General features: G+C 37.4%; 2 protein-coding genes across 6 annotated transcripts; both read right to left on the bottom strand.

The window, feature by feature from the left end:
- Positions 1 to 604: 604 nt before the first annotated feature.
- Positions 605 to 19788, bottom strand: mmp28 (matrix metallopeptidase 28). Its single transcript, XM_046876597.1, has 8 exons — positions 19530 to 19788; positions 13572 to 13648; positions 12768 to 12955; positions 6519 to 6740; positions 5651 to 5896; positions 2536 to 2679; positions 1432 to 1599; positions 605 to 1252 (listed from the first exon to the last, which is right to left on the bottom strand). Exons 1-8 carry the CDS (start codon positions 19623 to 19625, stop codon positions 861 to 863), a joined length of 1533 nt encoding a protein of 510 aa, XP_046732553.1. The 5' UTR covers positions 19626 to 19788; the 3' UTR covers positions 605 to 860.
- A 109-nt stretch (positions 19789 to 19897) lies between these two features.
- On the bottom strand, positions 19898 to 26559 carry taf15 (TAF15 RNA polymerase II, TATA box binding protein (TBP)-associated factor). Of its 5 annotated transcripts, none has more exons than XM_046876598.1 (16): positions 26455 to 26553; positions 25724 to 25757; positions 25501 to 25546; positions 25333 to 25399; positions 25146 to 25242; positions 24943 to 25073; positions 24572 to 24749; positions 23202 to 23236; positions 22644 to 22676; positions 22421 to 22530; positions 22204 to 22333; positions 22019 to 22120; positions 21837 to 21912; positions 20998 to 21077; positions 20745 to 20895; positions 19898 to 20619 (listed from the first exon to the last, which is right to left on the bottom strand). In XM_046876598.1, exons 1-16 carry the CDS (start codon positions 26462 to 26464, stop codon positions 20580 to 20582), a joined length of 1320 nt encoding a protein of 439 aa, XP_046732554.1. In that variant the 5' UTR covers positions 26465 to 26553; the 3' UTR covers positions 19898 to 20579. The 5 variants fall into 5 exon arrangements, with proteins under 5 accessions (XP_046732554.1, XP_046732556.1, XP_046732555.1 ...); XM_046876600.1 differs by having other exon boundaries at positions 25387 to 25399; XM_046876599.1 differs by lacking the exon at positions 23202 to 23236 and having other exon boundaries at positions 26455 to 26559.
- Between the last annotated feature and the right edge of the window lie 582 nt (positions 26560 to 27141).

The raw sequence follows: 27141 nt of genomic DNA, 5'->3' as shown, positions 1-27141 counted from the left end.
AAATTTAGATGTATAAGTTGATTATTTTCTGATAACAGAACTGAACTAGAACCCACAGACCTCGACTTTGAATGATTACATTTGAACTATATAGAATTAAGTCCTACAAGCAATCTACATTCTGGTGTTTTTTTTTTTCTTCAAGGTAGGGTTTGACTTTTTTTGTTCAATGGGGAGCAGTTGAAATAAACGTCATTTGACTTGATCTCCAGCAGGGGGCAGTGTTTTACAATTTACCTCACCAGGCTTCTTATTACTGGTTTAGTGGGTGAGGGCTAATATTTGGTTGAAGTGATGAAATATTTAATTGTTAATACTCACTTTCTAATTTTTAATTTTTGTGATATGATACAAAGAATTTGCAGAAAGTTTTTGCATAACTTTACTGGCAAAACGTGCCTCACTAAGTAGTATATAACATTTATTTGTCACTATTTAACACAATAAGCACTTTATTCATATTAACATAATCCACTTTGTCACAGAATAAATGCTGAACAAAATGTGTTGAAAACCTGTGTACACTGTTCATCTGTGTATGCTTATTTTAGTTATAAAATAAAAATATTATGCTTATTACAATGTTCGACATAGACACAACACATTTGCGGTTTAATTTTTTAACTCAAATCACATTTGCACGCTGTACCAACATCATCATGTTCTATACATTTGTTCTAGACTTATACCACAAATTCATACAGTACAGTCCAAAGCCCACCTTTTTCCTGCCATACAACACCATCCAATTAGCACCAGACAGAAAAAAACAATCACATGTCAGAGTAAAAAGACCTTTTCTGTTGAATTGCACGTCGCTCCCCTCCATTCTCAGACAAATATTTTACTTGATTATCTGGTCACAGCACATCATTTGAGGAAGTTCTATGACAGCCAGTCCATGCCAGCTTCTTTGTCCATTGTCCGCTTCCAGTGACACGTAATTTCCTTGGATCGAACCTCCAGTACTGCTGTTCCCGAAAAAAATAAAGCTTTCCATCGGCTCTCGTCACGGCGCCGTTAGCCCCTCGTGGCACTCCCTTCCAGTCAGCAAGGCCTCGAGGGTAGTATGGCTCTGAGCGTAGTGTCTCCAGGTTTAACACAAAGTACCGTGAGCCTTTAAACACCACCATGTGCCCCAGAGGAGCATAGAAGAACGCACAGTCTGGGTGTCGCGGCATGTCACATTCGCTGCTCTTCTTGGGGAAGCCGGGGTCCAAAACAGTGCCTGAATATCGCCATATGTGTTTGCCTACCATTTAAAGAGGAGGTTAATGCACATTTTGAGCTTGTATATTCATATTCCAGACTAAATTCAACCACATTAGTAGTAAGGCAAACTTTATCCATAAATATACTGTATATATAAAAAACAACAAGCTATTTATCTTTATTCTTTATTCCTTATTACTCCTATTAATAAGAACCCACCATTGAAAAAGTAAAATTTGCCATCCAGTGGAGAGAAGGCAGCAGCCTCGATGGCAAATGGAAGCTGAGGCCAGCGCCGCTTCAGAGGAAGTGGATCGCTTCTGTTACTCTCGGATGTCACCGTCCAGAACAGACCACCTCTAAAAACCAGCACTGTGCCGTTCCCATCTTTAAATAGAACAAATAAAACTTGTTAGCACTAACTAGGAGAACAGGACATGGGGTTCAAGGGGCAGTAAGGCCAAGGGGTCCTAAGGGATTCTTGATAAGAATAAATCTGAAGTAAATAATCAGGGAACACACAACAAGGGATTTAGTACGAGCCAATGAGCATGAAGACACAGAATATGAAATAAATGTAGAAATATAAGTAAATATTAGTCCCACACTGATTTTGACACAAACATGACAAGATTAAAATAATGATCTCATAACTGTAATTAATTTAAGTGTTCAATAGCCCACCCTCAAACATATACACCGATCAGCATAACGTTATATCATTATAACATTATGACTGGTGAAGTGAATAACACTGATTATTTCTTCATCATGGCACCTGTTAGTGAGGTGGGATATATTAGGCAGCGTAAGGATTTGAACGAGATTGATAAGGACTAATTTGTGATGTCTAGACGACTGGGTCAGAGCATCTCCAAAACTGCAGCTCTTGTGGGATGTTCCCGGTCTGCAGTGGTCAGTATCTATCAAAAGTGTTCCAAGATAGGAACAGTGGTGAACCGGCGACAGGGTCATGGGCGGCCGAGGCTCACTGATGCACGTGGGAAGCGAAGGCTGAATACAAAAGACGAGCTCCTGTAGCTCAAATTGCTGAAAAAGTCAATGCAATTAATGCTCGATGGGTCATGACAGTTTTGGCAGCAAAAGGAGGACCAACACAATATTAGGCAAGTGGTCATAATGTTATGCCTGATCAGTGTACATATGTTTCTATACTGATAAGCTTATTATTCTGAGCTTTCTTTTATATAATGTCTTTGAATTCTGTTTCCTTTTAATCACTTTATTCTGACCATAATTGTTAACTTTAAGATTTGTATATGTAAAAAATTGTAATATTTTAGTATCCTCTGGTTGCCTTACCCATTGTTATTGCATCAAATGTGTTCCTGCAATAGTGGGGCAGACTTATATCTCCCATAGGCTCCTCAGATAATTCCCAATCTTGCATTGCCCAGCTGAGATCTTGGCTTGGGATCTGGACCACTGCACCTGCAGATGGCTTCCCTACACACATTTTGTAAAATGCAAAGAAAAAAAAATTTAAATGTAGTTTTATTCAAAAATATATTTTTAGCACAACAAGGGAGGTAAACACTTTTGGAAAGCAGCGATTGAGGCAACGACTATTTCACCTGGAAGTGGATGAGGACCCTCTCAAGTTTTCCTCTGTTTTTTTTTTTTTGTGTTGGGGTTTTTCCATCAAACCCCAACACAAAGCTTTCTCTGATAAGACTCAGGATGGCCGCACACTCATTTTGTTTGCAAAAGCTGAGCAAACATTTGCGCTAACCACAGATAATATCTCCATCCCCAAAGGGCATTTTGGAGGAGTAGCTGAAGATATAGAGAGTGGAGCTCCTCAGCAGGAGACTGTATGTCTCGTGTTTGGTTCTGGGTGGTTGAGCTCTGGATATGTGTGCGGTCCATTGGATATAATTCACTAACCAAAATGATTAGAGGTTTCTTAAAAGAGCCACACAGAAGAACAATTTTCGGTGCATTCGCCTGAAGAACATTTAGAGTAGTTATTGTATATGCAATACAATGTACATACATACAACTGTAATCCAATACGACATGCTGTTGAATAACCTGAAATTTAGATTCTGCATTGTCCAATGGTTAATTTCCTGCAAATGCAACTTCTATACTAACATCAGATTGTTGTATAGGAGCCATGCCATATAAAGTGACGTAAAAAGTGTTGATGATGTGAAGTTTTCTATGAAGGGACATTTAATATTTTTGGAAGGAGTCTCCATATTCAGCTCTACAGCTTTAGAGGAAAATCAGTATTTATGTTTTCTGACACTGGAAAGTCTAGGAAGTGTAAAATGTGTGGAATGTTGGAGGCCAATGTTTTATTTTCCAAGAACGGGATGCCTCGTCACGTTTTATGTCTTGCATATTATAGATTTGCCGCTTTTGATTTGCCGCTGCAGAAGCAGTGACCATGCATTAGCGATTATAATACGCTCTGTTAGACACAATTGTTTTATTTTGCCGTGATATTTTGTGTAATTACACGATATCAGCGTCCATATACTTTGTTCATTCAAGAGAGTGCAATTCAGCTTCTATGCCGCTATGTGCATATTTTGCAGATAGCTAGGGTTTGAGTGTGAGAAAATACAATATCAGTCTCTTTTTGTATACCGTTCATAAGGGTTCAAACTGATTCAGCGGTGTATGTGAAGAAGCGGTGTAATTTGTGCTCATGTAGAGTCAGGTTGTTGTTAAGATTGCTAGCCTGGGAACCCAAAAAAAAAAAAAAGAATGAGGCCCCAAGCATGCAGCGAGCTCAAACAAGCCACGAGCTTCGCAACCATGAATAAAAAGAAGTTAGGTTAGGGTCTGGCATTTCATTTTTTTTCTACTCAAACCCCATGTTAAATTTTATGCGTTTTATGCCTTGGAGTAACTCTGCCAGTCAAAATACTGCACGATATCACATTCAAGGATGTCCATGTCCCTGTGACTTATCACACGCATCCTTTAGTTGTACAAAAAAAAAAAAAAAAAAAACAAACAGGGAAAAACTATCATTCCAACCTCCCATGTTGCTTCCTGTGTACCTACTGCATAAGTGCTACATTTCAAATATCTAACATTCCCATTCAACAATCTAAGCCCAGACATCTCTTAAAATGAATCTTCTTTATCAAAGTGCCATTGCTTTGTATGATCTGATAGCATCTGCTCTCCCAAAAGCACACTGAAACATCTCTGACTGTCATAATAAAACCTGGCCTTGTCTGAGTGCATGTGGAAAGATAAAGTGTTTCCAGTGCGCCTGACTGCCATAGACAAGCCTGAAAAATCTGATGCACCAGTAGACTAAAGAGTGCAGCTAAAGAAACCTGCATTCCTTCCTGAGTGCTTCAGGACTGACAGGTGGACAAGCAGCAGTGCATGTGGAAACCTGCCTGATAGACACTTACTGACTTTACAATATAATATACTTAGCTTGTCCTTCTGCTGTTTTTTTTTTAAATCCAGGGACAATTTACGTGTTGCATGAGTATAAATTTGTTTACATTTGTGTATCCATTGTTCCAGGTGATACCACATGCAATATTGGTGTCAAAATCTGTGTCAGAAGGAATATGGGGTAATAAATAAAAATTTCTAGAAACTAAGAGTACTTAATGTATTGCATTCAATTTTTGGATATCATACCAAGTATAGTCCTAAAATCATTCTGTCCTCTCTATGTTCATGTGGGTTTCTTCTGGGTTCTCCAAAACATGCTGGTCAGTAGATTAGCAATGCAGAATTGCCTCTAGGTGTGAAAAAGTGTTAATGTGTGAGTTTGCCCTGTGATGGACTGGCTAATCCGGGATATATTCCAGTCTTGTGGTTGGTATTCCCAGGATCAGATCAAGATCCATGCTAATCCTAAAGCACTTATGAATAAATTGCTTGTCAGAAACATGAGTTATTTTAGTGCTTTAAATGAATGAGACATATTCACATGCTATGGTTTCTGGAATCATTCTAAGATGGGCAAAATGGTACCCTCTGTTACTAGATAAATCCACTCCATTAGAGAGTGTAACATTTCTGTTACAATCAAATAAAAGATTATTTGCTGTTAGAAACAAGTTAGTGTTTAACGTATTGCTTAGATTTTTAGTAAAAAAGTGGAGCCATTGGGTAGAGCAAGGTTAATAATCTCCAATTAAAGGCAAACCTTTATTTTTATTCTTTTAACAGTAGATTATAATATTAAGGTTCAATAAGACAGTTAAATAAAAAGAATGACTTTGAGGCTGTGAAATTAATTTGTTATGCTCTGTAGAATATTTAAACAACGAACTGCGAAAATAGGAAATGGAAGAGATCATATGACAAATATTTGACTATTGGAAAGAAAAAACCTTAAATAATAAATTGTCCAGGACATCAAATATCGCATACACTTGAGTAATTAAATATAGCAATATTGGGCAAGCAAATTGTGTATATTTTTTACCATATAATTGTTGCACAGCTGTAATGTCATCCCAGCTGAGCAGCAGACTTCGGCCAAGCTTCTTATAGTAGGGTGACATGAGGGCGTGGCGGACTGGTGAGTGCTCTAATCCCAATGTGTGGCCAATTTCATGAGCAGAGACCAGGAAAAGGTTATGACCTTTGTGGCTGCTCAGAGTCCAACGCTCAGCTTTATCAAAGTGAGCCTCACCCCGGCATGGGAAAAAAGCATGCGCTAACGCACCCCCTGAGGAAAAACAATATGAAAATGACTGTGAGAGAAAGAAGGTGACATCATTATAAACTAGCATATAATAAAACAAAGACCAGATAAATACATTTTTACAGGAAGTGGGCATGATTATTGGATTGATGCAGCAAGACTGTTTTCTTTTAAATTTGTTAATTATCATACTGACAGGCCACAATGTTTCTGGGAGAAATTCCTTTGGACAGATGAAATGAAACTGGAGCGCTTTTGGCAAGGCACATCAGATGTTTGTTTACTGATGCAAAAATTTAGCTTTTAAAAAAAAAAGAAAGGCAACAGATATTGAGCATGAAACATGGAGGAGGCTTAATTATGTTTTGGGTCTGCTTTGCTGCATCTGACATGAGGAGCCTTGAATGTGTGCAGGGTACAGTGTAATCTAAAGACTATCAAGTCACTCTTGAGCAAAACGTACAGAAAGATTTGTCTCATTTGCAGCTAATGGGTCCTACAATTCAAAAACCACCCAAATATGAAAAAATTTAAGCCAAAAATGTGTATTGTTGTACGTTTGTTGACTATAATATTTGGAATATTTCTAGCTAAAAATCTAGCTTAATCAGTGATAAATGTAAACGTAATTTGATATGCATCTTACCTGGACCATCAAATGCATTGCTAGTGCCATCGTTATGCTCTCCTTCGTAGAAAGCCAGCCGGATGTCTGTCTGGCCCTCATTTAATTCGTGGAAAACCAATCCTGAAACGTTGCTCCAGAGCTGAAAAGCCATTCGCACAGCCAGCCGTACGGGACCCTGGGAGAGATGGCGTGGCCAGTTCACTATCTGGTATGTCAGGTGCTGCTTGTACCATCTCCCACCTACAAAACAAAGGATATTGAAAGACTCCAAAACCTGCAGTCTCTTTAGTCAACTCCTAATAGCTTGCAGTAATTCTCATGATATCTAGAAAGACTTCTGTTTCTCCATTATTCAAAAACCTTTTGTAGGATCTTTTAGTATGGAACTTTTTAAGGGTGTTGAAAATGTACATGCCAGATGTGCTGGTTTGTTTTATAATAATAACAGCTGGCTATCATCAGGCACTGACATGAATATGGACCAACATAGCATGCCATTGCTACATTCCTGGTGTATTACAAATCCCTAAAGTGACAGGTTGGATTTAAAGATTTAACTGTTTATCTCAGAACAAACACAGGGATTAGGGCTTTAATTCACTAGTGAACCTCTGAGCTTATCACAGCTTTCAGGAAATCTCAATATATCTGGGAATAACTATTATAATCAGAATCAGAATCAGGTTTATTGGCCAAGTGTGTTGACACACACAAGGAATTTGGTTCCAGCTGTTTGTGATGTTGAACATGAAATTTTATTAGTAATACTTCATACTTGCACATTTTATTGAATTCACTGATGGATGCAATATATCGTATTACTACTAACTTACAGCAGTCTCACTGATCTCAATGTTAACACATGGTCATGTGGTTTTAATTCTGTGATTGGTACTGAGGAATTCTCTAGTAAAGCATTCAATGTTTTATATGAATGTATTTGATCTGTTCCATTTCTATAGTAACAACTTACATAAAAGAGGTTTGGGTTCCCTGTATAATCAACATTTTATTATAAAAGTGTACTTTTATTTTTATTATGTAAAAATTCTAAAAGATATTATGAAGCTTTCTATTAGGAGATAGATATGTAACATATTAGGAGAAAGTCTCCAGTGTTATTTCTGAGGGAATGTTTTCCAACGTGAATGCATAACGACAGGGGGCTTTGTGTTCACAGTTATTAACTGAGATTCTTTTTTGTCAAACTACTGTTTACTGCTGCTATTATGTAAATGGATAAAATCTTTTTTTGTTGTTGCTGCATATGCACATTTATTCGAGGGGGCAGGATGGGGGCTGGTCAAGAGTCCTGCTTGAGTTATACTGTAGAATTTTATCTAGTAAAATAAGATGCATAAACAACATAAAAATATTATTATTTTCCTATAACAACAAAACCTGCTTTTTGTTACTTATGCTGTTTGCCTTAGTTACATTACAACATTATTTATGTATCATGTACATATTTCCTGGAATCCTCTAAATAATAGTACACACCAACATCTTGGCTATGTAAACCAAAAACAGCGTCTCACGAAGATCTGTAAACAATTTGCTTAACATACACCAGAGGTTACGTGACTTGAATGTAATTACATGCTTCCTAGGCATCAAAAGCACACACTGGTCAGAGGTATAGTTTGTGTCCTTGCAAAGTTTGGCCTGGGTCAATGGCTTATTTACATTGCTTAGACGATATGGTGTGTTGTGTACACAACCAAGAATATACACAACATAATTACACAAAAAACTCCACTAGAATTATGTTGGGTGGCCTTTAACCTGCTGTGAGGAGCACTGAGAAGAAATCAAAATGAACATACAGTTTAACTGAGGCTAAATAACACTATTAGAGCTCAGTCATCACATTGAAAGTAATGATCTGAAATTGTGCCAATGAGAAGTCCCTCAAGGGAAATGTAATTTTGTCCTTTAAAAAAGCTTTGGGAAAATTCAAGTCATTGAAGAAAAACCAGAAAAAAACAACAGTAGAAATTAGTGGTGATCTAAGAACTTTTTGAAGCCATAAATGTATTTGAAGTTTATGCGGAGATTTTTTATTTTAGTTTTTATTAATTAATAGACTAGTTTTCTGCAAGGATCAGGTTGGTTAAGTTGAACACACATTGTAAAATCCAGAAAATGAATAGATAGATATACATATGTAGTGAGAAAATCTGGTCCCTCATGGTTCAAGTTTGGTCTATAAGAAAACTAAAACATAAACAATGGTATTGGAAGGCAGCGTTAATAAAGAGAGTCCAAATCTATGAGTTATCAAAGTCAACTGCTATTCATTTTTTTCTTAAACTTCATAGTGCTTTTATTTTTGGACAACTTGGGCCACAAAAAACACACTTGAATACACAGTTCAAAAAAGTGTTCTCCAATGGTTCCTTTCCTAATGGTTCTTTGGACATAAATTCTCAGGTTTCTAACTGGCTTCTACTCAAAAGCCCTTTGTGATAAACGGTGTAGCCTCAATCAACGGAGAGTTTTAATCATGTAATATGTCCAAGCCTGGAACAATGAATACTAAATTGCTGCTATGGTAACACACATTGTGAGATCACTGGGATTTAAAGCCAAAGGAATGCATGTAGTGTTGACCTTCATTAAATCTGCCTGTAAACATCCCACATCTGCCATGTTGCAAGCAGGTGTACAAATACAAAGAAGAATGTGATACAAAACGATATACAATCTGTTTCTCTGTGTGGGTCTCTGTGTTGTTGTTTTTTAATAAAAATTAATATTTTATCCTTCAGACACTGTTAATACTGAGTATAGGAACTATCATGGGCCCAATGTAAACTTATTTAATGTTTAATTTAAATAAAGGGTTCTCATGGAACAGTTTGATTGAAATCGATCTATTTAGACTAATACACAAAAGAGAGAAAGAGAGAGAGAGAGAGAGAGAGAGAGAGAGAGAGAGAGAGAGAGAGAGAGTGTAATTAGAATCACTCCAGGACTTCCCTCCTGGAAGCAATTACAGATGCAAAAATGCTTGCAATGATGGTGTGTGTTAATCTTAGGATCTCAAGGTTTTTTCTAATGTCCATAGAGGATTTCTCTGCACCTTGGTTTTTAGGGGTCTGGGACTATATTCCTTTCAAGCTACTAATGTGCCAACCTTTATTAAAAAGCACTATATAAGTAGAAAAATAGAAATGCACTGTAACACACATTCGAAATAAACCAGTATCTGAGAGCAGATCATTCTGGAATGGATATATATTTGTCTTTGCATCTCCATATGTAAACTACTAGCATTTTAAAATAAGTTTACCGCCAACATGAAAAGGGAGAAATTAAAATTAGATTGTACCTGAACTGGGTTTACAAACTGTAATGATTATTGCAGGCTTAAATGTATTTTGCTATGATGCAAAACCATACAAGTAACTTCGTCAAAGATTTGCATTCAGCATGTGAGGAAATCACACTTCATTTGATTTTTGGTTGTAGTAGTTAAACTGGCTGGTTATTCGACATTATTTTTGCATGGAAGGAAAATGTAGAATGCTTCAAAAGTAATTTAAATGTTTCCTGCACTATTGTAGAACTGTATGTTGTTGTTTTTTTTTAGGAGTGTCAAAGTATGTTCTAAAATACAAATAAAATAAATAAAAACATATACAAAATATTATAGTAATAGTAGTAGTAATAATTATTAGCATCATTATCAGCGACATCATTTACATCCAGTTCCCAGAATTCAGCCATATTTAAAATTCTAAATTCAAACATTGAAACATATACAACAAGCCCCTACTCAAAATTTCTACAGTGAAATTGTAAATGGGGAAATGTAAGTATTTTTTTTTATAAACCATCATTAAAATGGTTATTCTTTACGTCCCTTCCTGAAGTCTGTAGCCATCACTAGATGTTCTTTGGTTAGTCTAAGTCAGGGGTCACGCTAAGTCATGGTGCCTGTATCAATACACCTAATATTTAATTTTAAACATATTTTTTGGACTAGAGGATGTGAGAAAAAAATAGACGCCAATTTGCACACACACACACACACACACACACACACACACACACACTTGTTTTAGACAAGGACGGTGGGAATGTTAGTATTGTAAACATGAACATGAGTCCGGTTTGAATTCCCACAGCAATTCTTTGATACAGCAAGATGTGTTTGTCACTTCCTGCTTCCTCACTCTCACTTCACTCTGTTAGGACAGTATTTGGCATAGCAACAAGACCATTTTGTTATAAGTTTTATTTAAACATTCACAGAGACCTTTTCTTGCATAAGATCAAACAAACCATTTCAGAAATCTTCAGCATTAAACTTTTAAGATACTTGTGCTTTGGGTTTTAGACGCTTTCATACAGAATTTTTTTCAGCAGTTATTTGTCTGTATTAGGAATGAAAAGACACTGTTCCTATCGGTAAAGTGTTCAACGCCTGCCTCACGTAAGGTGATGATTTACTTACTTTATCCTCACTGGACAATACTTCCCAGAGTTTGAGCTAGCTAATTAAAAAAAAACAGCTTGTGTAAACTGAATGTTTCTAATAGATTAGATTCGATTTAACGTTATTGTCATTACGCATGTACAAGTACAAGGCAACGAAATGCAAAAACACCATTAAATAAACGTTAGAGTTTCTGTTTTATGGAGACATTGTAAAATAGATATATTGCTTTCATCTTTGAAAAAAGATTGTGTCATTTTCCTTGAAATAAATACATTTATAAATATTTTATCTGTATAAAATTTGCCTGTTTGCTCCCAATCTGTGTGAAATCTGCTCGTTGAAGTAAAAACAGACAGTTTGCATCAGGAACTGACACAAAACTTAATTGTGCTAGTGCTACATTCCTGGTGTATTACAAATCCCCAGAGTGACACAACGGAAGAAGTTTGAAATGAGCACACAAACAGACGTGTCTGGCTTTCCACTGAAATGCGGAATTTCCGTTCCGGAGTGTTCGTTCTTATCATTTCCAACATGCTTTCCAGTGTCTTTTACACCAAATGCCACCTTTAACATAGAACATGCTGATTATTTGGAGTTTCAGGAGTTTATAAACCCTAGTTGTGGTCATTTAAGTTGTGGTAAAGTGGTTAAGGTTAGTGAAGTGGTTAAGGTTAGTGTATGTGTGTGTATGTGTGTGTGTGCAGGTGTGGGAGTGTTGTCCTCCTCGCTGAACGTCTGAACAAGGAGCACAGGTAGCAATTACTCCACCCCATGATGTTAGTTGTCAGAATTTACAAAAAAGGCACACCCTGGCCTGGAAGCAGTGCATTTTCTGTGCAAAAAATCCATTTCATCACTGTCCAACAGCGAAAACTGAAAAGAAGCGAGTTTAACTAACCCCAAAAACAAACTAATTTCTAACCTCCCCAGTGGTGAACAGTAAGCAAGGATTTTCACTTTGTTACTGTACTTAAATAAATTTTTTCAAGTATATGTACTTTATCAAAGTATTTTCATTTTTGGAAACCTTAATTCACTGCATTACAATGTCCAATATCTTTTTACTTTTTCACTAGCGCAACCCCACAGTTCTGGTGAGAGTTTGTGTGGAGTAAGGGTTTTCTCACTGTGTGTCTGTAACAATAGCTAACTTTTTCATTAAGAAGGTATTATGTGCAGAACATTGCATATTGATTGAAATATTTACATAAATTATTCAAATATACTTCTCAAATATAGTTCTCATAGACCAATGCTTTAACTTTAATACATTTAAAAAGGGGGACTGTTACAGGAATGGTGTATTTTATCCATCAATGATGAACCAATTGACCACATTGAAGCAACCAATGATCACACATATGACAAACGTTTGTTTTTACGTTGAGAATATAATTATTTGTACACATAACATTGGATTTCTTCATTTTACTGTTGCATAAGCAATACAATTGTATTGGTAAAATACATTGTAAGCTATTATTATGTTAAGTATTCATCTTTGGTAGATTATTGTTACATCATGTATGTAGATATCTATAGATGTGGCTCTATGGATGTGGATTAGTTTTGTCTCAAAGTCTGGATTGCCACATTAATAAAGTCGTTATATCTGACCTGGTCACTCTGTTTTAGCAGGTCATGATAAAACCCTAAAGATTTACAGGCACCCTTAGACTATATTTAAATGTAGAATAGTGCTCAAAATGAAACCACATTGCTCACGTTTTGTATTGCCCTTAATACAAGTTGCTTCTGGCTAACACATTTTCTGTACTTTGATTATTTTAAGATGCAAAACCTGAACCCGTACTGACCTGGTCGAGTGTAGCGCTTTTTGCGAAGGTGCTGTTGGCTTTGCCCTGTGAAAACAGAGTTTACTCTGCGTTTCCAGGCTTCATTGCTACCTCTGTCTTTCACCCCACAGCGTGGTGATGCCATCTTCAGCAATGTGGTACTATCCAGTCTGCCAGTGACAGGCAGATGGGACAACCACTGAAACTGCCTAATTTGGAACAGAATAAAAAATGGTCAACAACACGTGCAATCATTGAACTAGTACCATGGAAAGTAATACACTTTTGTAATACACTTGCATGAGCAATCAGGAAAGCGAAATAAAGTCAACCATCGATAATTCGCGGGTTCTCATTTGGAACCTAACTAACAGCAAGTATCTTCAAATTCGCGGGAATCTGCAGCGGGACCAAATGTTCAAGAACGTTATGAATAACATTTTAAACTATGTTTTCACTAACAAATTCCAAAATGTTTTTAAAACACGTTATAGAATGTGACATAATATATAAAGTGACATAATGTCCAGATGAATTCACTAAGGTATCAGTGCGTCCAAAATTCATGGATTTTCTGAACTTGCGGGGGTCTTTGTAAGTTCCGGGGGACCACTGTAATCAATTTATTTAAGCTATTTTTTCTGCACTAATAGTTTTGAGTAACAAATATTGTGTGTAAATTGGCATCTAAATTAGAGCGTATTGCTTGGATGGCAACACTGTGCATTGACTTTACCATACTGTGATATTTCCTAGTAAATAAACCCAGAAAATATTTTCCAGAAGTTAAAACATTTGCATAAATTTGGGAAATAATGTCATTACCTGACAGCTGATGTGACTTTGTCTGCATTGTGTGTGTGATCCTTCTGATGAAGGTAGCCATACTTCTCAAGAAAACCCTAAGAAAAAGATTTACAGTAAATGTTTTAACCCACGTTCCAATTTTTCACCCAATGCTAAACTAAGGTCATTTAGAGCTTAGATCTTACATCAGATAGTGAATTTTTATGAGACAAAATATAAAATGTAACTTCTTGGATTTTTCCAGTGTCCCGATAATGCAGGTTTTCATATTAGCAATCAGCAGACAGTATTCATAAAATGAATTTTTTTTTAAGATTAACGCCACTACCATTTGTTTTAATTATGATGCCTTACAGACACGGCAAAAATCTCTATCATCTCAGAATAGCAAAGTTAATAAAAATGAATAAAAGCAACAGACACGCTTTTATAAATAAATAATGAAGGGTTTGGTATCTAACACAATAGCAGGTCTGTTCAGCTTACCAGTTTTTCCAACCCAAAGATTTCAAAGCAGGCTGGGGTTTCAAGGTGTGTTGTTCAAGCTATTTTGAAAAATCACAAAATAAACAGGGACCGTAGCCACAGTGGTTGGCAAAGAAAACTTAATGTAGCAGATGAAAGACAGATCATGCTTCAACATCGGATGATATCCAGCAGTGAATGAAATCAGCAAAGAACTTGTACAAACAAGTGGGACCCCAGTACACTCATCTACTGTCCAGTGAAGTCTGGCCCCGAAATGTTTTCATGGAAGGATGGGAGCCAGAAGGCAATATCGCCGATGTGGAAACAAGTCTGAGGGATTTAAATATGTGTGAAAACATAGTAACTATGGTGCAGAAAAATGGCAGCAGGATGAGTCAAAATCTGATTAGTCAAAATATGAAATATTTGGCTGTAGCTAAGAACAAGTTGCTTGCCAAAGGGCTGGAGTATGGTACAATAATGAGTGTCTGCAGGCATAAAGCATGGTTGAGGTTAATTTGTGTGTAGGAAATTTGGTCATCAGTAATGGTGTCCTCAATGCTGAGAAATACAGGCAGATACTTTTCCATCATGCAATACCATTATGGAGGCATCTAAATGGCCCCAAGTGTATTCTACAGGAAGACTACAACCACAAAAATAATGCCAATGTCATTAAGAACTATTTTTAGCATAGAGTCTTGGAATAGTTTTGGCCTCCACAGAGTACGGTTCTCAGCATCACTGAGTCTGTATTACATGAGGAGTCATAAGGCTCTGAGGCAGCCCACATCCATTGAAGATCTGTGGTTAGCTCTCCAAAATGTTTAGAACAACCTACCTGTCAAGTCCTTTCAAAAACTGTGCCTAGATGTGCAAGTGTACCTAGAAAGATTGATGCTGTTTTGCAGGCAAAGTGTGTTCTCACCAAATATTGATTTGATTTGGATTTTCTCTTGAATTTCTCTTCCATTCATTTAACTTTTATGTTGTTATGTTAATCGAAAAGAAAGAGAGAGAAAGTATTAACGTTTCTTTTTCTGAAAGTATTTGCACTTTACAGCGATTTTTGCACATCTATGCTGATTACATATTATGAAGATGTGATGCAATGCACTTTAATTTTCAAACAAAGTCGTGTTTGTGTAATGCTTCAAATCATATTCTCCAAATCTCATATTAGAAAAAAGATTTTTAAAGGCAGGACACAAGTCAAGTCAAGATTATTTCTATAGTGTTTTCACAATGGACAATGTCTCAAAGCAGCTTTACAGAATTTAACAGTTAAGGTGAACGATGTGTTTATGATGATGAGCAGCCATGGCGACTGTGGCAAGGAAAAACTCCCTTAGATGTTATGAGGAAGAAACCTTGAGAGGAACCAGACTCAAAAGGGGAACATATAGTAAAACAATACAGAACACCGGAGAGTGAGAACTAACAAGAGCACTGGAATGTAAGATTGTAAATAACCTCCTTTCTACAGTCTTATACAGTCAGTTGAGGAGAGGTACCAGGAGCTACTGGTACCTATATACTGGTACACACAGCCTAACTTTACTTTAACTGACCATTTGCACAAAAATACAACAGCTGTAATCCAGAAACTACATGCACTTCTATCAATTCAGTGTCATTGATCAAACTTTTATACGGTTATTCTGATATTTTACTGAAGAGAGCATGAAACATGCTTCTGATTAAAATGCAGATGTGTAAACCTGGCTGAGAAATTGGATGTTTATCTACTGATTTGTCATGTTGATTATGTTTTTTTTTTTTGAGAGTCCTTTAAATATTGTTGTACACATTTAGTACACTTTTAAAAAAGGTAGCCGCCATGAAAGGCTTCTACTATGAGCTCTTTATATTAAGGGACACTCTATTGTAGGGTTCTCTCTAGAGTAACACTACAGTCTACAGGCTCTAATAACCATTAGATGATGTTTGTTCCTTCATGTGTACTGACAAGGATACTCCAAACACAAAACTAGATTATTTAATTATATAGCTAGCAGATAAAGGTTAAGGCAGGATATATTGTAAAATGTATGCAAACACCTGATCATCAAAGCATTGCAATTTCCCTTCACTGGAACAAAGTCCAACTTAGCAATGTCCCTGTGCACAAATTGAGCACCATAAACACACGGTTTATTAAGGTTTAATTGGAAGAACTCAACTGGCCTGAACACCGACCTCAACTGATGGCACCCCAGGCCTTCTCTCCCAACAAATGAGTAACCTCCATTCTAATGGCCATTGGTTTTGAAATTTATGTTCAACAAAGCACACATAGGTGTGATGGTCAGGTGTCCACAAACCTTTACCCATATAATGTTTTTTCTAGGATATAAACCTTTGTGTAAACCCTTGTGATCAATAGCAAGGAACCTTAACTTGCTATTGCATTTCATTAAACTTACACACAAAATGAAACTGGCATTAGTTCTAAATCATAGTAAAATTGTTCACTAACTGCTAAAATGTAAATTCCCTTTTTATAGAACTATACACCAACACCCACATAACAATTTAGCTACCAGTCAGAGTGCCAGTCATTGTCCTAGCACTTCAGTGCAGGGATGAGATTCCTTCTGCAGTTGGAACAGCCTCTTGTCTACAAAACTTTTTTAAGGTCATTTTTTTGTTTGTTTGTATTTTACTTTTATCAGTTGACTATTCAACCATCCAAGCACTGGTTTCAATTAGCATTGGTCTTAGTTTCTAGTCCTTCAGGTAATGAGTCTATAATACACCAAGTACTCAGTCTTAATTTGCCCAGACAAATGATTTGGGTGAAATCAAAAGCACAGGTTGGCATACAATGAAATACCAGGATGGCATAAATCAAATACAGCTTATCATAGCCATTCAATGTGATGCATAAGGTGTAGTGACACTAGAAAATCTGAGGATTAAAGAAGGGCTACAAAAATTAAATACAGAAAAGTTTTTAAAAAATAACCCTCACTGATGCATCCTGTCCAATTTGACATAGCTTGATTGAATTATTCTTTCTTCCAGGAATAATAATAACAACTGCACACAAAAGAGGCCTTAAATTAGATTGGGGTAAATCTGTGACACTTTTCTCTGAGTGTGATTAGATGCTCTGTGACACAACAGAATCAGAAAGATGCAGTGGTTGGTTTCACTCATCCACAAAACCTCCCAGCTGGTAGCTGTTGTTCGATCGGGAGAACTAGCTATTGAAAGAAAGTTGTCATTGGTCTAATTGAGGAGGTCTAAAGAAAAAAATAAGACAACGGCAAATGTATTTAATCAAAATAGTGAATAATGTAATTCACTGCCTAAGCAAATTACATTTTTTTGTATTTTGCCAAAAATGAAATTCACCCAATTGCACTCCATACAGACAGTTGATGACATGATTTTAGCATGAATACATTTATATATTGAGGAATGCCAGTGCTTAGAGGGCTTGGATAAGATGTTACTAAATATATAATCCAATCTGGAAATGGTGAATGCTGAGCATCCTGGTCTATAAATCACAGTTTGTCTTTATTGAAATGCTGTCAGTTTTATTTTATTTTTTTTATTAATGTCCTTCCACAGTCATCTAATTATACAATATAGCGTTTTACCTGATGTAACAAATGCGACGCTGCATTCCTCCAGAGTTTGAGTTTGTTGTTCATACTAAGCCGCTGCACATTCTTTTTGCATTCAACAAGTACTCTCTACCATTTCAATGGGCTATAGATAGTTGAGAGACATTTATTTGACTGGGAAGAAAATCAAGGTTGCCAAACATACATTCTGACACAGATATGCAAAAAAAAAAAAAAAAAAAAAAAAGCTGTCTGTATGGCATACTCAATACAGCTCTCTCTCTGATTCGAAAAAAAGAATTTTGCTAAATGATGGGAAAATCTTCAAACCTGTAATGTGTAGTAACACATATTAGTCTGTCAATGACAATTTCCTTTTTTATGCCTTAGACTTTCCATGCAAACTCATATATATAAAACCCCAGATGACCAAGGTGCATGAATTATCAGACCACATAAATATACATACTCTATACTGGATTTTTTTTTAAAAATTTTATTAACAAAACTCAGGATTGGTGTTATGTTAGGACACTTATCTTGCTACTTATAAGACAGTGTGATCTGGTAGCATTGTAGCCACAACAAATTCAAACTTGTCACAATGTCGTTTTACTTTTGAAAGAAGTCTAATGTATGTTTGGCAAAAAAAATCCCCACTAGTTTTATTGAAGGGAGTGGGCCTAGACACAGAAGAACAATAAAACAATGTGCACTGAGCTATTCAAGAACCTGTAATTAAACTGGTTAGGGTTTGTCAGTCCTGAAGGCATGGAAGGAATAATGGGTAATTGTTTGAAACAATCAAGGAGTCTTCCCTAAAGAAATTCTAGTGACTCACGTGGATATTCAGTTCAAAGATATAGAAAAGATTAATGCAAGGTTTTACTACAGTTAGTTTCTTTGCACCCCGTCTCCAGTAGTTTACTTACACAAAGACTATAATGCAAAGCCTGATTACACTGGAACGCACCCTATAATAATTATAATTAACAATGCTGGAAGAGTAATGATGTGTCACCCATAAGAGGATGGTTCCTCTCAGGAATCTGGATCCTCTCATGGTTTCTTTTTCACAAGATGTAATTTTTGTCTTCCCAATGTCTCTACCCTGCTTTGAAACTGATCTGATTTCCTCTGTGACATTGTCTATTGTGCTGTACAAAAAAAATTAACTAAATTAAATAAAACAACCGATTCTCAAACAATAGTCGAACTAAACAGGTTCAGGTTTCATAAGATAGCAAATTGTGAATAAATTGGATCAAAGCAGGCAGAACTTATGCACTTGTGCCATTTGGCAGATGCCCTTATCCAGAGCGACCTACATTTATCTCATTCATACAACTGAGCAACAGGCTGTGATCTGAACTCATCAGCTACCAACTACCCAGAACATGTATGTACAAGAAGTATTACTTAAAGTGCACTGTTTTTGAATTTTGTATTTGGATTCGATCAAATGTTTTGGCACCATGACTGCTGATTACATGTTTCATTGCTGGGGCGTTAATTATAATTAGCCTGAAGCTAATTATAATATATGACACGTAAGTTCTGGGTTTAGGACTCCAGCAAATTGTCCTTTGATCGAATTACTTGTGTGTAAAAAGAGTTGGCTTGAATAGTGTACATTACATTTTACATTCTTATATACACATTATCTATCAACTTTTTTTGCAGTAAATATCGGGCAAAAATGCCTAGATGAATGAAGTAAATAGGAATAAATGGAACCTGCATTTTCATAAGGGTGTTTATGGACCTGTTTTATATCTAATGTAAAACTTCTCAAGCCTTAAAAACACCCTAAAAGGTGGGTTTTACCCAAACAACCAAAGATCCACTGTGGTTCCCATTCCTCCTGCTTTAATAATGCAAGATTCAGACAATAAATTCTGTACATGACCACATCTCTTGGAGCTTTTACCTCGGCATCTCCAGGATTCAATGAAGCACTCACAGCTTCCGAAAGAGACAGCAGGATGTCCACTGTCAGAAGAACCAGCACAAGCTGCAAGTCCATGTCAAAAAACTTCAGGTCAATGCACTGATGTCCAGATGCCTTATCTTCACTATGAAGAAATTCCCTGAACCATTTATTCCACCCGAAATCGCCTCTCTGAACATTTACCACGTATTCAGAGGACTAACAGAAGTTAGTGTCACGTCTTCATAGCTGGAAGCAATGTGGTTAAAGGAGTGTGTGTGGGTGTGTGTAGGCCCGCCTCCAAAAGTGTACAGGAAGCAAGTTCAGAGCGTACGCAAGCATTAGAAATTACAGGATTGTGCAGGGTGTATGGTCTATTCATATACATAGCTTTATTAAACCTTCAAATGCATTTCTTCCAGCCCAGAACCTTTATTTTGGGGTGGGGGTACTGGTTACACTGGCAAACCTTATCAAATCCAAGCCAGCAAGCTTGTAAGAACAGCAAATAAATAGCTAAAGAAAACCAAAAGGACAGAAAAAGGACATGCTCCTCCGGCTCATCACCCCAGCAAAACCAAAGAGTCACACAGTAAGATTAGAATCATGTTTAATATCACTTCCAAACAGGAAAATCCCAAGTAAAACAGTTCATTTAAGTCTTACAAAAAAAAAAAAAAAAAAAACAAAACAAAAAAGAAATTGATACACAATTATGTCTACCACATACTTAACGTGAATTCTACCAGGTTGAGGAAATTAAAAGAAAGTAACAAAAATAGCAAAAATCACCTTTAGCACCCCATATCCCTCCCCCCCGCTTCCTGTTCCCAGTTATCTCAAACCAGAGTGCTTAAATAGTTGATGAACAATGATCCTACTGGGAAAAACAGCCACTGCAAGCAATACATGAGACTGTCTGGCCAAAGAGTTATGCAGACTGTGGAAAAATGGACCCATCCTTTACTTTAATTCCCCATATTACATCCCCTCCCTCCCGCCCACCCTCCCTTTCCAGCTTCCTGGATTAGAATGACGTCTCCTAATCCTTTAGTAGGGCCGGTCTCTTCTTTCCTCTCTGTGCTCCCCTCTACAGGACAAAACAAAAAGCATTTTTTAACAAAAACATTTGTATCTAATGTTTTTTGCAGTTTAAAAAAAAAATAAATAAATAAATAAAAAAAAAAGATACAAATTATAGTGCAGGGGTCTTACCTTCCTCCCATCTTGTATCCACCACCATAGCCTCCACGCTCTCCACCACCACCGTAACCACCACGGTCTCCACCTCTGAAACCACCTCTTCCACCTCTGTAGCCACCACGATCACCACCGTAGCTGCCACCTCCACCTCTACTGCCACGATCTGTAGGAAACACAGCAAAATTTGCAGTACATCATAGCTGGGGTAGCACTGAAACACTGCAACCCGTGCTCCTCACATACCATTATAGCACTTCTCACTTACCTTCAAAACTATCTCCAGGTTTTGGTGCGCCACATTTGTTGCATTCGTATCGCCGGGCAAAGTTCATGTTTCCACAAGAGCTAAAACGAGAAATTTTTTAATCACCACAAACCTACCAACATATAAATAGACACATTAAAGGCAAAGCTGCAACTTATTGGTTTGTAGTCTCACTGCAGCTTTACTTCTATTTATAGGCACCAGAGTATACAACCTGAAAAGTGCATAAGATGACAGTTTGAAAAAACATTGATAGATATTGAATTAAAATCGGGCTATGCAACGTACAAAACATTGAGAATTAAAAGCTATTTTCATTTCCCTGGAAGAACAGAAAGTGTGGATGGCAGTTAACTTTCTCCAGCTAACTTTGCAGGACCTAGGCTCTGCTTCACACCAAATCCTTACTGAATCTTGCTGGATCCATGTCACATCTTGAAACTTCTGTATACTGAATCATAAGCTAAAAATGTCGTGTTTGTCTGAATTAGATACTTTGTACTGCACTCTTAACAGTCAAACAGCTAAACGTGCTTTATAAATAAAAGTGACTTTACTGCCCCCTAGTGCTCAGACCAAAACTAGACAATTCAGAACATGCACAATGGGCAAAATCACCACAGGATACATGGTAATCCATGTTTGTCATTGTAAATAAAGTAAGTCAGTAAAGGGAGGGGAGGAAAAAAACCAAAAAAACAACCACTGGCTTATTGCAGGCAGGTATTCAGACACCAAATCAGCTACACAATAAGAAACCGTCCAAGATAAGAACCATGAGGCACATAGAGCTCTTAAGCTCATTCTTCAAATCAATTTCTTAAAAATATTCCCCTCACCTGTTGGGACAAAGCCAGTCTCCTCCTTTAATGTCAAAATTGGGACCTCCACCAAAGCCTCCTCGGCCTCTGAAACCTTTGAGGGTAACAAGTGTTACTTTGCTTTCCAAAAATGCAAAAGCACGTTCATCTCAGTTAAGCTCATCAGGCTTAACTACAAGCTACATTTCTAAACAACGCACCACCACGGCCTCTCCCGCTGCCTCCTCCTCCTCCTCTCTGGGAGAACTCCGCTCGTCTGGTGGCAAAGGACACCTTAATGGGCTTTCCATTGAATTCTTTGCCTGAAATTCATACAGGACTAGGTTATGGCGACAATTGGGGCTTTGGAATCAGATACCACATAAACAATTAAAAAAAACCTGACCATCAAACCATTCAATAGCAGCTTTGGCAGAAGGAGGATCGTCAAACGAGACTGTGGCTTCGCCCTTTAGTCTGCCGGTGGCCTTGTCAGTGTACAGGTTAATCATGTGTTTGCCAGTCTTTTTATTCAGCTAAAATAAATAAATGAGGATAAAGTCACAATAAGTGGTACGGCATTACAAAGTCTGTACCAAGGCAGAAGCAATAATTTAACCTGCCTTAATTATTCCAATTTGTTTGAAGAAATCAGCAACTTCATGAGTTGTGACATCCTCTCCAAGGCCTTGGACAAAGATTGTGTTGTTGTCAGAGTTGTCTTGCTCTTCGCCTAAAAGAAACAAGTTGTTTTTATTATATCTGAACCAATATGTATCCAAAACAAGAAGACTTCTAGATACAGGACAAGTTGAAACACATTGTGATGAAATCCACATGCCGTACCTGAATCATCCCGTTGACCATACTCTCTGGGTCCTGAAAAACAGGAAGACAGGAGAGGAAAAGGAAAGTCATGAGCAACTTAAAGTTTATGTAATGATCGCAAATTATTCAACATCTAAGAAAAAAAGTAGCTATAAGGATATTCTTGACTTTTGACAGCTGTACACCAGGTTTCATCAAATGGCTGCATCCTTTGTCCACACCATGTAATACCACCAATGTTCTTGTGCATTAATTATAAACCCCCTTATAAAAACTTCTGCTAAAGCCATGTGCTCCTTCTTCGCCATAGGCACGGCTGGCATCCAGAACGCTGGCATTATTATTTTTTTAGTCAAAAGTCCTCATGCAACAATACCATTACCAGTAAAATGAGCCGTTACATTTTAACCCAACAGCATTTACCAGAAGGAAAACCTAACAATGGCGGGAGAGATTTGCTTTTTTTTGTCAGTCCAAAAAGGTGGCTGTCAAGAGTTCACTGTTCTTTTGCCAGTTAAACTTTTTTTTTTCTCCTCAATTTCCCCAACTGAGACAGTTCTGATGCTCATCACTTACCACCGTAATTTTTGTAGCCACCACGGTCACCACCACTGCAGAGGAAAAATGGAAGATATGATGGCTTTCCTTTGTCGCAACCTGGGAGCTCAAGACTCCCCACTTATGTGCATTGTGTCCTGTCATGGTTCAAGTTCATCAACAGGTAATGTCTCCCGTTCATGAATACACTGCCTAAGAGTTGCGCCAATAGTGCAAGTGAAAATAATTGAAAAATCGAGAGACATTTTACTTTCTTCCAATTTAGAATTGGGTTAATCAATCGAATTAGTATTTACTGCTCTTCTTAGCAAAAACCGAGCAGAGCATAGAGGATTACCTCCAGCCCCCTCATAGCAGGAATGTGTCTAAATTTAGATGTCTACACACTAGCTGAGGCACTCGAGTTGAGCGCCCTATTTTCTTCCATTGAGTGCTTATATGAGCTCCAATGGTTGAGGTCCAAGTTTAATTTCATTCACTTTGATACCTGTAGTATAAAATGTAGACCATGTTAACACAAAAGCATTCGACTCCATGTTTAAAAGAAATACAACACTTTCATTACACCGTTCTATGGGGAATAACTGAATGATGAACTTGCGCTTCTGTGGCATTTAACATCTTGAACACATACCCAAAAGTACAAAGGCACTGCTTTTAAATATTCTACTCAGGCCCATTTGTTTCAGTTCGGAAAACAAACAAAAAGTACCGTTTTGCTTAGTGGGAAGAAAGTCCTATAAACTGAAAGACATCTGGCTTAAGAGGGACCTCCAGAATCAAATATAAACAAATTGCTGTAACTATTCTGTGTAACAAAGTTTTGTTCACCACCCTTTTAGAGCTCAAAAGGGCAAGTTGACCAAAGCAAAAATGGTCATCTCAGGAGGTTAATATTAACAAATCAAAATACCAGCCAAGTATATGTTGCAGCAACCTGTGTCCTGAGCAAAACCGGTGATCAGCCATTTTAAAAACTGATTTCAAAAATGTATTCATGTTTTCTTGTAATTGTGACAGCAATTATATTCTGTGTAGAGCACACAAGGGTGTCCCCTCACCCAAAGCGAGATCTACAATACCAAATAACACTAAAGCAATTACCCCCACTAAATAACAGTTCATGTTGGATCAATTCCAATAAATGAACATAAATCAACATTGATGTGAGAAACTTAAGGCAGCACAGTAACCTACCAATACATTTTCAGACCAGGTTTGTGTTGTACTGAAAAAAAAGAACTTCATGGCCACTGCCATTTAGAATGCTCTAAATAGCATGTGTGACTGATGAAATGAGGAATTATCTACTGTTAGATGAAGATTTGTGCACTTTCATCAAGCAGAACATAATGGTACCTCATGGGGGGGTAGGCTTTCAGACTTACCCCACACCTGAGGGCAGACCTCCTCCTCTTCCACCCCGGTCAAAGCCACCACGATCATAACCGCCACGGTCAAAGCCTCCGCGGTCAAAGCCACCACGCCCTCGGCCCCTGTACCCCTCAGACCTGTTGCCTCCTTCTTCACTACCACCACTACCACCACCAAACCGCCTGCTATCACCTGGAAACAAGGAGGCAAAGCCTATCTGTAGTAGGATCCCGAACCAGCTGGACAATCTTTAACATGCCGTTATAATCCTTAATCATTCATAAACCAAAGTGAACACTAAAGGACAAGGCCAGTCAGTATTTTGATGCATAGCAGTGAGAGATTACTATTCACAAAGAATGTACACGATGCAAGTAGACTTTACCTTCAGTACGTCTTCCGTAACCGGCTGACGGACTTCCAAATGATCCAGCAGGCTGTACTCCTTCAGATGGCTGACCGTATGAGCCCTGCTGTCCATAAGAGCTTTGCTGCCCATAAGACTTGTCTCCATACCTGGGCCAAACAAGCTCTTGTTAGATTACAATAACTATGAGACCTTTACATTAAATAAAATAACACTCGTACCCCGATGAAGTCTCCGAGCTTGGCTGCCCATAACCTTCATAACTCTGCGGTGGTTGCTGTCCAAAGCCATAAACTTGTGATGGCTGACTGAAACTCTCTACACAGTGGAAGAGAAGTAAAGAAATGTGAGTCGAATTTATAAGAAGAGGGAAAAAAAGGCTTGCCACAAGACACCTTCTACACATACCCGACTGTCCATAACCCTCGTAACTCTGTCCACCATATGAGCTACTTCCATTACCTTGTCCATAAGCCTAAAGAAGAACAAAGACATACACGTAAGAACACTTGTCTGGGATTTAGACCTAAGCAATCAAGAAGAGATTGATTTAACAAGATCAGCATTGGCTCTTACCTGCGCACCATGTTGATAGCTCTGTGATCCACCATAAGATCCATAGCTATAAAGGTTCAAGAAGAAGAGAAGAAGTTAAAAATCATAAAAAGTAGTTCAAAATATATACTGGGAACACAAGGTGCAAATCCAGTCTCAAGGGGTCATAACTTTGATGTTAGAAATGCATTACTGAAGGTAAAAAAAAAAAAAAAAAATACAGCAACAATGGCTGATCACTTGCCTTTGTTGGGCTCCTGGCTGCCCATAGCCCGAATCTAAGTTAAAAACAAGACGAGAAAGCAATAAACAGGGTCACATTTACAACGACTACAAAACCTCGAACATGTTGATTAAAGATCCGCTTCCTGGAAATCATTGTACCAGTCTAAAGCCGGAGAGAAGGCGAAGGCCTAATGGCTTCCTCTACAGCTTTTAATACGCCAGTCGGATAAAATGACCATTTTCAAGTACCGAATTTTTAAATAATGTTCCCAAATGAAAATTTCACGTTCCGTGTCGCCCAAATATCTACGAATATCGCAATATTTAGCAGCAGACCCATACCGATTCCCCTCTGCAGTATTACTGTAGCTAGGTAATTTGAAAGAAAAAAAAAAAACACCACGCCGCGGAACAAAAATGGCGGCGGCAATACATATCAATATAACGTATATTTTATACGCGTCCAACGTCAAAAAAAGACATTTAAACATTACATTATTACCCAAAACTTTCAAAACACGTAATACAGTCAATTTATATCCCTCTTCATAAGAATGCGCGACCTAAAAACCATAAGCTAGCTCGGCTACACGAGGCCGACGGCTCCGCCTTTTGCTAACGAACTAGACGCCTATTATTTCTTCATAAGTCACAAAGAAACCCACATATGTATATATTTTTTTCGATAATCAAAAATTATTTTACGCAAACTACTCGGATATGGATTATAGATAGTAAAATAGCTCTTACCCGACGCCATATTTCCGTATAAAATTAAAATAACCTCTACTCCGTCTTTAACGTTAAAAGTCAACAGCGCCACAGAGCACACTGCAGTATTTATGAACAGTGACGCGCTGTTGGGAAATACCATTTCACCTGATCCATAAGTGCGGTTTCATTTTAAAATAAAACACCTTAATTGGGTAAAAAATCAACTTAAATACATCTAAAAACGTATTAACTTACCCGTAATGCATGTGCAAAAACCTATGCAAATAGAAAATATTTGAAATTGTCATATAAAGAATAGTGGAAAAATGGTACAGTCTTAGCGCCTAAAATGATCACGTGACTCAAGGCTTTCAACAGGCATGCACATCATTGGGTGCCTGTTACGTAGTAGTCAATATAAACGTAAAATAGTAACATTTACGTTTTATTTTGTGATTTATTATTTATTGATTAAAGCTACAATAAGTCATATGTTCTTCGTCAGTTAATGTTGAATGCTAATATGGTTTGTAACCATAGGCCACATAATGATTGAATATTAGATCATTCAGTAGTAAGTGTTCTTTTCTAGAAACACTGAAATCTGAATAAACCCCTGATTGAGACCAATGCACTGTAGGACACACACACACACACACACACACACACACACACACACACACACACACACACACACACACACTAATTTAACCTAGCTAATCC

The sequence above is a fragment of the Silurus meridionalis genome, chromosome 20, assembly GCF_014805685.1.
Source record: "Silurus meridionalis isolate SWU-2019-XX chromosome 20, ASM1480568v1, whole genome shotgun sequence".
NCBI classification, from domain to species: domain Eukaryota; kingdom Metazoa; phylum Chordata; class Actinopteri; order Siluriformes; family Siluridae; genus Silurus; species Silurus meridionalis.
This window is presented reverse-complemented; position numbering and strand designations above follow the sequence as displayed.